The 11,781-nt window shown below is 35.8% G+C and overlaps 1 protein-coding gene across 2 annotated transcripts; it reads right to left on the minus strand.

The window, feature by feature from the left end:
* Positions 1-2,383: 2,383 nt before the first annotated feature.
* LOC116142677 lies at positions 2,384-3,840 on the minus strand. 2 transcript variants are annotated; one of them, XR_004130026.1, is made up of 3 exons: positions 3,602-3,693; positions 3,415-3,462; positions 2,995-3,127 (listed from the first exon to the last, which is right to left on the minus strand). XR_004130026.1 is itself a non-coding variant. In XM_031428101.1 (2 exons), exons 1-2 carry the CDS (start codon positions 3,764-3,766, stop codon positions 2,555-2,557), a joined length of 738 nt encoding a protein of 245 aa, XP_031283961.1. In that variant the 5' UTR covers positions 3,767-3,840; the 3' UTR covers positions 2,384-2,554. The 2 variants fall into 2 exon arrangements, 1 of the variants encoding a protein (XP_031283961.1); XM_031428101.1 differs by lacking the exon at positions 3,415-3,462 and having other exon boundaries at positions 2,384-3,127; positions 3,602-3,840.
* Between the last annotated feature and the right edge of the window lie 7,941 nt (positions 3,841-11,781).

The raw sequence follows: 11,781 nt of genomic DNA on the forward strand, positions 1-11,781 counted from the left end.
TGATATAGAAAATTGTCTTTATTGATAATAAAACATGATTACAAAGAGTCAATTTATAAAGTAGGACTGTCTCTCTCTCTCTCTCTCTCTCTCTCTCTCTCTCTCTCTCTTTCTCTTATATATATGTATGTTATCACTATCTTATATGAATATAATCAAATCACGTGATATAGAAAATTGTCTTTATTGATAATAAAACATGATTACAAAGAGTCAATTTATAAAGTAGGACTGGCTCTCTCTCTCTCTCTCTCTCTCATATATATGTATGTATGTATGTATGTATAATCATAATGGTAAGACCAACTAATTTTATATCTGTGGGAGGTTATAACTTAATGGAGGTGTAATTACAAAAATAATTGTTTTGATTTCTTATTTTATAATTCATGTTTTGGTAATAAAATATTAGGATTTCAATTTATATTTTAGTAGTATTAGGATATCAATTCAGCGCTTCAATTGCCTACTTTTGAAATGGATGGAAGATCGTGTCTTTGGAACCAACAAAGATAAGTGTCATTGATGGAATTGTAATTGCAATTGATGCATGGTCAATTGATGCGAAGCCACGACAACTGTCAATGGTTTTAAGCACTAGAAAATTAGGACCCCCGATGTCGATGAATTACAAGTTACAAATGAAGTGGATGAGGAGAATAAAAGAGTCATTGTAGAATTGAGTGATCAGATTCAGCAACTGCACTACACTAATTGAATGGATATTAATGTCTTCCTTGATCATCCAAATTAGCAATAAATCGTGTATGTTTTAACTGAAGAATAAATTATTGTTGCAATTAGACAAGAAGAGAAAGGATGATAGTACGGAAATACAAAAAGGTCCATGTCATGAAGCTCTAAACATGCTTGAGAAGCTAAAAATATTTTGGCTTCAATAAGAAGGTGTCCATGCAGTAGCGGATCCATAAATTTCTATTAGGGTGGGCCAAAATCCAGAAATTGTTCACATTAATATTTTTTTTTTTTAAATTTGGCCCACCCTCAACTAGTGTTACATTCGCCCTTGTGTCCATGCAAGAGAGTTATTAAGTACGCGCAATGTAAAAGATGTGGTAACAACTCTAAATCATAAATCATTGTCCCAAACAACTTTAGATAAATTTTTTTTATTTTTTTATTTTTAATCTTAAACGTTTAATGTAACGTAGCATATATTTTCTTTGTAATATGCAGATTATTACTATGTAGAGGCAACTTTCCTTAAAGCGGGAATTAAAAAAATTACAACTTACTACAATGTGGAGTTTATTCTTATTTAGAGTATCACTATAGAGAGGTTTTACTGACTATATATATATTTGGTTTAGGGAATGTTGTATTACTGGGAATGTTTAGGAAAATATGTTTGGTTGGTTGGAATAAATTGGTAAGTATGTTATATTAATATGTTTGGTTGGAAGGAATGGAATGGTGGGTATGTTATTTAAATTACTGAATTGCCCTCTTATTAGATATTATAATTATATTATTATTTAATATTAATTTTTGAATAATTTTTTTAACCCCCTACATTTCAGATTTAGCTAAAGCATCCCAAGAAACAAAAAAAGTTTAAAACTTAACAAAAACACCCCCACCCACCCCAAGCCACTGCCAGCAGCCTACCACCACTGCCAACAATGGCGACAGTGGAGATCTTGTCGTAAAAAGCCAGATCTTTGGTCGTGAAATGCTCATCGTTTCACGGCCAAATATCTGGCCTTTCACAGCAAAAGATGTGACTGTGAAACAACCACAAATCAGGCCATAAAAGGCCAGATCTGGCTATTTCCAGGCATGTATCATAGATCCATAGACAGAAACATCCTTATCTACGTACGACCAACCAAATATGGCCGGTCGTGCACCATTCCATCTCCGCTGCTGGTGATTTATGGCGGTTGGTAGTGGTGGCCAGATCCAGCCACCACCATTAGGTAATTTTTTTAAATTTCAGGGGTATTTATGTCCTAAAAACTTTGTATATAAGAATAAAATAGTCAATTGGTATTTTTGTAAATTGTTTTTAAAACAAGGGCATTATTGTCCTAAAATTTTATTAATAAGGGATAAAATTATAACAAAAATTGTGTTACCAAGTAATCTTAAAATACTAGGTAAATGGAGGTAATCAAATTACCTCCTATATTATCAACAGGTAGTTAGTGTTGGAAGATTATTAGAATCTTATCTTACTTAACAACCAAACGTGGTAATCAAGTAATATAAGATGACATTACCTTAGTAATCCTATATAACTCCTAACCAAATGCACCCTAAAGGAACTTTTGGCCTATGCCACCACACTAGAGTAGATACCTTTGCGCTCTTGTGAGTTTTAAATCAAGTCATTTTGCTTTTCATTCTTTTTATTACTACAATACAGGAGTTGAATGGAATTTTGCAAAGCATCTAAAGAGAAAAGGCATTGAACAACTTCAATTTCAAAATGCTACTCTTATTAAGTTGCCAAGGAAAAAAAACCAATTCCATTCAACCAAGATTGAATATGAATTGGTCTTCCCTTCTTTCTTCAGCTATTTCATCAAAATCAATTCACTCTCCCAATTTCCTCATCCTTATCTTCATCACCATTATTAGAAGCAGTGACTGGCCGTCCAAAATCAAAAGTGACATCCAAGAAATAGAGCAAAAAAACCAGAAGAAAACTGGACAAAAACATGGGTACTGGCCCAAAGATCCAAAAGAACAAAGGGAAAGAGAAATAGAAAGCGCGAAGGCCCAGAGACCAGAAATAACTCCCCTTATTCACAGTGCTGGCTACATACTCTGATGTGAGTTGGTGATGATGAACATCTTGATACATCTTCTTGAATGGCACGTTGATTAAAAAACTTGCATGGCTGTAGTACCTAACTGACTGCACATTGAACAAGAACGCCACCAAAAAACATACCAATATTAAGAAGAACTTAATGGAGAAAAATACTTCAGTTTTGTCCCCAAATGCAATCCATAATTGTCGATCACCGTTACCACCACCCCCTGTCATTAATACACCAATCACAGAACTCAACATTATAGCAGTTGATGCCAAAACAGTTGCTGCCATTATGTTGTTTCTGAATGTTTGTACTGCAAGCACCCCATTTTTCGACGCGTCCTGCCAAATATAAATGACCAATAATGATAAGAATAGTCATTTTCAGCGCTTCCAAAAAAAATAAAAAATAAAAAATACTTAATCATCAATCAGTAGATATCATCTTCCCCTAATAAGAATTATTATTTGTATTAATAATAGTCCTACAGAATGTTTGTACTTTAAGCGAGAGAGAGAGAGAGAGAGTAAAACTCATTTTCCATTAACGAGCATCAGCTAGTTATCAGTGTATACTTAAAAAGTCCGGATTTAATGTGTTAAAAAAAGTCAACTAACAAGAATTGTACCTATACAGACAGTCAATACATAAATTTAAGATTCTCGAGTGCAGACATCTGCACAGTTGAAAGAAAAAAAAAAGAACGACTAGTTAAATTTATACTTAGACCAAAGAAAATTTATAGCAAATAATTATATATGCATGTAAATTTGAATTTCAACACAAGATAAAATTAAAAAGAGAAAAAGAGTAACCTCCATCATAGCACGGGCCCAGAAGCGACGGTTGATGGCATTGACACCGATGACAGTCTTAGTGGGGTGTTTAATGATACGATAAAGAAGCCAAAAGTGATAAGACAGCATCATCAACAACCCAGAAGAAACCAATACGATATCAAAAAGTCGAATGTTCGCCATGGATAGAAAAGAATACAGTTACTCTACGTTTCTTTGTTTGTTTGTTATGAAGAAGAGGACGACTGAAGAGAAAATAAAAGTTGTTTATGTGTATGACAAGAGAAAAGCCAAATAGGAGTCTATTTTATATAAAGAAGAAAGAAAACTCATGAATGTTTCATTGCGTATGTGCACATGTATCAATCATTCAATGCAATTTTATTTTATTTTATATTGTATGTGTAATATTATGCTTGATGTAAAGTTTGTGATGTCATTCTTATAAGCTTCCTCTTTTATAATATTTAATTGAAATTTTCTACGAGGAACCCCAACAAAATGTAAATTATTATGATTATGTATGGCCAAAAATTGTAACGGGTCTTATTAGGCTCAACTACAAAACATATACTGTATGGCCTATTGTCACTGCCCAATTCCAGTTGGGATTACGCTAGGATCTACACTAGGAGTCAGCCCATCACATAAATCAGGCTACTCATGCATTGGATCATTCAACTACTAAGGTCACACCACAAATCTGGCCTCGTCGTTAGCCCACTTGGGCTCAAGCCCATTTGCCCATGGCCGCTCCAAAGGACCTAGAGTCCTATCAATATCCTAATTCATCTACGGATTCTACCTTTATCTAAATCCATCTAAGGTTTTCATCTACATCCTAATTCGTCGAAAATCCTGAATCTTACATGAATTAGGACTCTTACTTCTACAAAGGCAAGTAAATTAGGATTTTCATGTTTACTCAAACTCCACCATTATGAACTCAAAGTTCTACTAGGAATAAAGTCCCTTGAACTACCTATATAAATAGAAGTCTAACATCTCATTAGGCATTCAACCTGAATACCACCTACTAGCTTCTAAAGTTCTTGCTCTTAAGAACCACCGCCCCCTTCACCGTAGTTCTAGTTTCCGACAAGATTTTGGTAATCCTTCCTCCTCTAGCCCTTACTAAATTGCCTCTCAAGTCTCACTGACTTGAACGTCGGAGTGTCTACGTCAGACACCACACCAGTGTCCCCTATGAGCTTCGCGCTTACTTCTTTGTGTGTACAGGTCTAGTAGATCATCATTGGCCTCAACCTTATAGGATCCGTCCCTTCTATAATCGTAGATTTTTACCATCTACAGATTAAAACTATAAAAATGTTAGTTTCAAATTCTATTGGGTCAACATGAATATTTCTTTCTAAAACTCATGGAATTATTAACCTTCACCTCGCCCAGGTTTTGTATTTTTCTTAGTGATACCCTGCAACTTTAAAATAGCATCCCTCACCTCACCCTCATATTTCAATAATTCTCTCAAACATCTTCGCTCTACCCTTTATTAAAATGATTTGTTAAAGGAAAAGTGTTCTAAACCCCTTAAGAATAGATATTTCAACCAAAAAAAAAAAAAAAAAAAAAACCCTAGAGTATAATTGTATTTATTAACTTTTTTTGTATAAAAATTAAAAGTAAATTGTATCTATTAATCTTTTTTCTTTTAGTGCAATTAGGGGTAAAAAGGTATTTTATTGCTTTTGGAGTTGAGAGCAACTTGGATTTATTGACAGGGGCTTGAGACTAATTTCAAACATCTGAGGGATTTTGATAATATAGATATACATAAGGGATTTAGAGTTATTTTTCTTTAAGAAAAATAAAGTAAAACCTAATAGATTTTTATTTATTTATTTTTAGGTAAACCAATAATTGATTCTCTTGTGACTCGAACACAATACCCGTAGATATAGCTAACTCAAGTGGTTAAAGAGCTCGTCATCCGGCCACAAAGGGAGAGATTAAAACCTAATAGATTACTTTAGCAAACAATGGAGAGAAGAGGTTTGAGAGAATTTTTTAAATTTAAGGGGAGCTAACAGATTTTATTTTAAACTTATGGGGTGTTAAATGAGAACAAACCTGGGAATAAATGAGGGATAATAACCCTATCACACGGGCGGAGGGAGGGAGGGTCAGTTGACCCTCCTTGACTTTTAAAAATTTTTGCTATGTTTTTACAAATTAACCCCTACATAAAATAAAATACCAAAAAGCTGCATTATACATTTATACCCAATAAATTACACTTTTTTGTTTTGGGAGCTGTAAAACTAAAAGTAAACCCTTCGTTCTCCTACTAAAAGTAAACTCATCATTCTCCTTCCCTCAGACGTCTTCTTCCTCTTTAATAACCTATAAAGCCAATTCTTTTCCTTTAAGGCTTTATCCACACAAGTGTAATTTTCTCCTCCTATCAAGCCAACAAGTCCCCTTTTTCTTCAATTTTTCAGGTAATACATTTTATGTTTGTATTAATTTATTTTAAAAGTTTTAAGATTAAATTATAGATTAGGATTTAGGAAGATGAAATTGTCATTGGGACCACAAATTGCATCTATTTATTTATTTATTTGTAATAATATATTGAAGTTAGAGGAAGTAGGAAGATAGTTTTTAAACTTATTTTAGAGTTGACCTTTATCCATTCCATATTGCCCTTTCTTTGTTTTTAATTGGTTTTACTAATTGAATATTCATGTTGGAGGTTCTAATAATGCTCATAACCAAGCTCGAAGAATGTGTGAAATATTATTGAATCAAGACCAGCATATTCATACATTTTTTTATTGACATTCTTCTCAAGCACGAACAGAGTATCGAACTCGTTTAAATACTACAGTTGACTGTATTCGTTTTCTTCTAAGGCAAGGACTTGCATTTCGTGGTAATGATGAATAATATAATTAAAGCAACCAAAAGAATTTTCTCGAGCTTATACAATTTCTTGCTAATCATAATGAAGATTACAATGTTGTTGCTTTCAAGAATGCTCCTGATAATCTCAAATTGACATCACCTGAGATTCAAAAAGACATTGTAAGTGCTGATTCAAATGAAAACGTAAGTAATATCATTAGAGATTTAGGAGATTCATTATTCGCTATAATGATTGATGAATCTCGTGATATCTCTAGGAAGGAACAAATGGCTATTGTCTTAAGTTATGTTAACAAGAATGGACTTGTTGTAGAGTGTTTTCTAGGTGTTGAACATGTTACTAGTACCACAGCTCTCTCACTCAAGGCAACACTAGATAATTTCTTTTCAAGGCATGGGTTGAGTTTTTCTAGACTACGAGGACAAGGTTATGATGGAGCTAGTAATATGCAAGGAGAATTTAATGGTTTGAAGACACTGGTTTTGAAAGAGAATAGATGTGCTTATTATATTCATTGTTTTGCCCATTAACTCCAGTTGGCTCTTGTGGCTTTGGCAAAGAACCATGATGATGCTAATGATCTTTTTAATATCGTGACGATTGTGGTTAATATTGTCGGTGCTTTGTCAAAGCGTTGCGATCTTCTTAGAGATAAGCAAGGTTGTAAAGTTATTGAAGCTCTTTCTAATAGTGAACTTTAAAGTGGAAAAGGTCTCAATCAAGAGACTAATCTGCAACATGCCAGTGATACGCGTTGGGGCTCACATTATGGTACGTTAATGAGCATAATCTTAATGTTTTCATCCATTATCGATGTTCTTGAAATTGTGGCAAAAGATGGGTCAAACTCTGAGCAAAGATTTCATGCAAAAAACATATTTAAATTGATGCAATCATTTGACTTTGTGTTTAGTCTATTTTTTATGAAAGATATACTTGGCTTTACAAATAAACTTTCTCAAGCACTACAAAGAAAAGATCAAGATATTGTAAATGCTATGAATTTGGTCGAAGCATGTAAGCAAGCTTTACAATTGATGAGGGATAACGGATGGGAGACTTTATTAAGCAAAGTTTATTCTTTTTGTGCCAATCATGACATTGATGTTCCTAATATGGATGACAAGTTTTTTTATTCAAGGGCGATCACAACATAAGGCTCAAAGTATCAAAAACGTGCATCATTACTGCATTGAAATATTTTATAATGTCCTAGATATGCAGCTTCAAGAGTTGAATAATCGTTTCAATGAGGCAAACATTGAATTGCTTATTTTTTTGGCATGTTTATGTCCAAATAAATCGTTTGTTGCTTTTGATAAACAGAAATTGATACGCCTTGCCGAACTTTACCCTGATGATTTTTCTAACTTAGAACTCATGGCACTTGATTCTCAACTTGATGTTTACATTTTGGATATGCACTCTAATGTCAAATTTATGGGATTGAAAGGGATTGGAGATCTGGCAAAAATGATTGTTGAAACTAAGAAGGATAGAGTGTTTCCATTAGTTTATTTGTTGATGAAATTAGTATTGATTCTACCCGTTGCCACTGCTAGTGTAGAGAGAGTATTTTCAACAATGAATTTTGTGAAGAATCGTTTGCGAAATAGAATGAGTGATCAATGGTTGAATGATAGCTTAGTTGTGTATATAGAGAAAGATGTATTTGATAGTATTGATAATGAAGTCTTTATACAATACTTCCTAAAGATGAAATCCCGTCGAAGACAATTATAAATGTACTAGTTGATGAGAATTTTATAAATACAAAATTTATGCTTATGTTAATTTAAAATTGTATTGTTCTTTTAACTTTGACTCCCCTGTACATTATTTCTGGCTATGCCCCTGCTATCACATGACTCTTTATCTTCTCTTTTTACTTTATATATTTTTTAGGGCCCTGTGTCATGCCCGTAACTTTACTGCTTCTAGGCACACTATTAAAATAGTATTTAGATTAGTAGAAATTATTCAATTAGATCAATCAATTGCTGAAATTCATAGGCCTTTCTCCAGTTCGTGTTATTAATCCTTAAAAATCAGTATTTAAACTTTTTAATTAGTATACAATATTGATCAATTATTTTATATGTTGCTAATTTAGGAGATGAGTTTTGAGGGTCCTTTTGATTCAAAGTTGAGTAAGTGTTTGTAAAATCTATCTCAATCCTGCAATAGATTTCAGTCTAATTTTTGCATATTTGACATCTATAGATGTAAAAAATCTACTATCATGAAAATAGGGTCTAATCTTGTGAGGTTGAGGTCACTGACAATCCGCTAAACCTGCACACATGAAAGGGCAAGCGTGAAGCTTTTGGAAAACACCGGGGTGTTGTTTGCCGTAGGCACTCTGACGCTCAAGTCAGCAAGGCTGAAAGAGATTATTTAATAAGAATTAAGGAGATAAAGAATTACCAGGAGTCTTTTCGGAAGCTAGGACTACAGCGGAGGCGTCAGGTTCTTGGGAGCAAGAACTTTAGGAGCAAATAAATGGTTTTGAGTAGTATAGATTGACTATGGGAGATTGCTCCTTAATGAGAGGGCAAGCCTCTGTTTTTTATAGTGAACCCAAGGGGTTGGAATCCTAGTAGGACATTGAGTCCTCTTTTTTGGGAGATAATCCCTATCAAGAAAGAAATATGATTTCTTGACCTTATCAATTTAAGTTTAATAGTTTAAATAAGATTTGGAATCTTAGTAGGACACTAAGTCCTATTTTGGGAGATAATCCCTATCATGAAAGAGATATGATTTCTTGACCTTATCAGATCAAGTTTAATAGTTTGTGTAAGATTTGGAATCTTAGTAGAAGAGGAAATAGAATGAAATTCTGATTTCCTATTTATAGATTGTTGCAGGCTAATGGGCTGAAACCCAGTTTAGCTTAACTTATAGGATAGCCCAACTCATAAAGTGGGTAGATCGCAAGGTGATTCTAAGCGTAGGCCCAATCGGGATTGGGTTGAGGTCTTAGGCCGTGACATGTTTATTTCGTTATTAGGCCTCATCAAGCTCAAGACGATTTTTGGCCCTAACAGTTAGCCCCTCACTCTTTAAGTTAAAGAGTATTTAGCTTAGAGAGTAGATTTAATCGAATGAGTGCATACTGAGCGGATTAGTGATAGCAGCTCGTTAGGTCGGATAGATCTTCTTGTGGATTCGGTCGATGACTTGTCAATTTGAGGTGTAAGAACCCTTCAACCGGTCTGGCCGACTGAATGTGTAGTTTTATGGATCGGGTAGGGCCGATCGAAGGTGTAAATTCGTGGATCAGACAAGGCCAATCTGAAGGTGTAGATCCATGGATTGAACATGGTCAATCCGAAGGTGTAAATCCATGGATCGAGCAGGCTCGATCCGAAGGTGTAAATCCATGTATCGGGCAGGGCCGATCCGAAGGTGTAAATCCATGGATCGAACAGGGTCGATCCGAAGGTGTAAATCCATGGATCGAGCAGGGTCGATCCGAAGATGTAAATCCATGGATTGAGTAGGATCAATCCGAAGGTGTAAATCTGTGGATCAAGCAGGGTCGATCCGAAGGTGTAAATCTGTGGTGGATCGAGTAGGGTCGATCCGAAGGTGTAAATCAGTGGATCGGGCAGGGCCGATCCGAAGGTATATATCCGTGGATCGAGCAGGGTCAATCCGAAGGTGTAAATCCATGGATCGGGCAAGGTCGATCTGAAGGTGTATATCTGTGGATCGAGCAGGGTCGATCCAAACGTGTAAATCCGTGGAGGGTCGATCCGAAGGTGTAAATCCGTGGATCGGGCAGGGCCAATCCGAAGGTGTAAATCCGTAGATTGAGTAAGGTCAATCTGAAGGTGTAAATCCATGGATCGGGTAGGGCTGATCCGAAGGTGTAGATCCGTGGATCGGGCAAGGTCAATCCGAAGGTGTAGATCCATGGATTGAGCAGGGTCGATCTGAGGGTCGATCCGAAGGTGCAAATTCGTGGATCGAGCAGGGTCGATCCAAAGGTATAAATTTGTGGATCGAGCAGGGTTGATCCGAAGGTGTAAATCCGTGGATTGGACAAGGCCAATCCAAAGGTGTATGCCAAGTGGAGCTTGTATGGAGCTTGCAGTCGAGTCGGCGTGATCGACTTGTAGTTGAAACCTTTGAGGGCTATGTGGCCTAGTCGGCGTGACCAACTTTTTTAGTTGTAAACATTCGATTAAAGCTGGAGCAGTGACATGCATTGCATGCATGTTTTAAGCAAATAGTCGAATTGAGAGTTAATGTGCATGATGTGCATGTGTTATGGACTGCATAAAGAGTGAGCTAAATGGAAAAATGGGTTGCATATATTTAAGTAATGGGTCGAATAGAGGAAGATTTAACCAAATAGAGTGGTAGTTAAAAGGAGACAATGACACATACCTTTCCCCTTCAAGTGCTGCCACTCACGCTTATTGGATCGAGTACGGTAGGATAAATTGATGTTGGAGCTTTGTGGCTTTTAATGCTTCTGCGTGTGCCTCGACAGCTACTGCTTTGCTTGTTGGTCTAACCATTGCTGTTGTTTTATTAGCTGTTGTTTCTGCCACATCTGGCGCTGTTGCGTCTGCCACATCTGGCGCTGTTGCGTTTGTTTGAGCTGTTCGGAGCTATAGCATTTGTTGTTGCTCCTGTTTTGTATGCTGGTGTTGTAGCATATCCAAAAATCGCATAACATATGGTGATGATCTTGTACCAGATTGCTGAGGAGACTGAAACTACTTAGGTTGTAGTGTGTTTGTTCCCCACTATCCTTTTGAAAATGAGTCAGATTGGAGGTGAGGCTTGCTGACACTTGGCGTAAATGATTCTACATTCTTCCCACTCAGTTTGACTGAGCCGTGTCGAGCGAGGACATCTTTTAACTAATGCTCATGAGAGTACGCCTTTGTGACTGCGTGACGTCTTGCACTTGGGGTTGTGTGAAAGTTTGAAACCTTTGCAAAGAGATGATCTAGATTTTGAGAACAATTGAGTGGAAAACAAAGGTCATGTTTTCCATGTCCCTTGAATGGCTGCCACTTGTTCAGTTTTGAAAAAGTTTGCATTTATGGTGGTTGCCTTTTTGGTAGACTTTCAACTCCTTTTTTCTTGCCTCTTCGTTTGTTTTTCTCATTTTCTTTTTCCTGTACCTTTCCCTATATATCTAGTTGATAAAACATTTGGAAGGTGTCTTGTTCAAAATTCTTACTTGTTTTTCATTGGTTTCTCTCACGCGGCTTGACATAAAAGCTCTTCTTTCCTTTTGATTTCTTGTTTGCCTCTCCATTCTCTCTGTTCTGCTCTAATTTGT

This window comes from Pistacia vera, unplaced genomic scaffold (genome assembly GCF_008641045.1).
Source record: "Pistacia vera cultivar Batoury unplaced genomic scaffold, PisVer_v2 Contig413, whole genome shotgun sequence".
Taxonomy (NCBI): Eukaryota; Viridiplantae; Streptophyta; class Magnoliopsida; order Sapindales; family Anacardiaceae; genus Pistacia; species Pistacia vera.

What these genes read in the sequence shown, in the direction of transcription:
- LOC116142677 (XM_031428101.1), bottom strand. Translation starts at nt 3,766, where the DNA reads ATGGCGAACATTCGACTTTTTGATATCGTATTGGTTTCTTCTGGGTTG. An exon ending in GGGCCCGTGCTATGATGGAG is followed by an intron (nt 3,128 to 3,601) that starts GTTACTCTTTTT and finishes TATATTTGGCAG; the next exon opens with GACGCGTCGAAAAATGGGGT.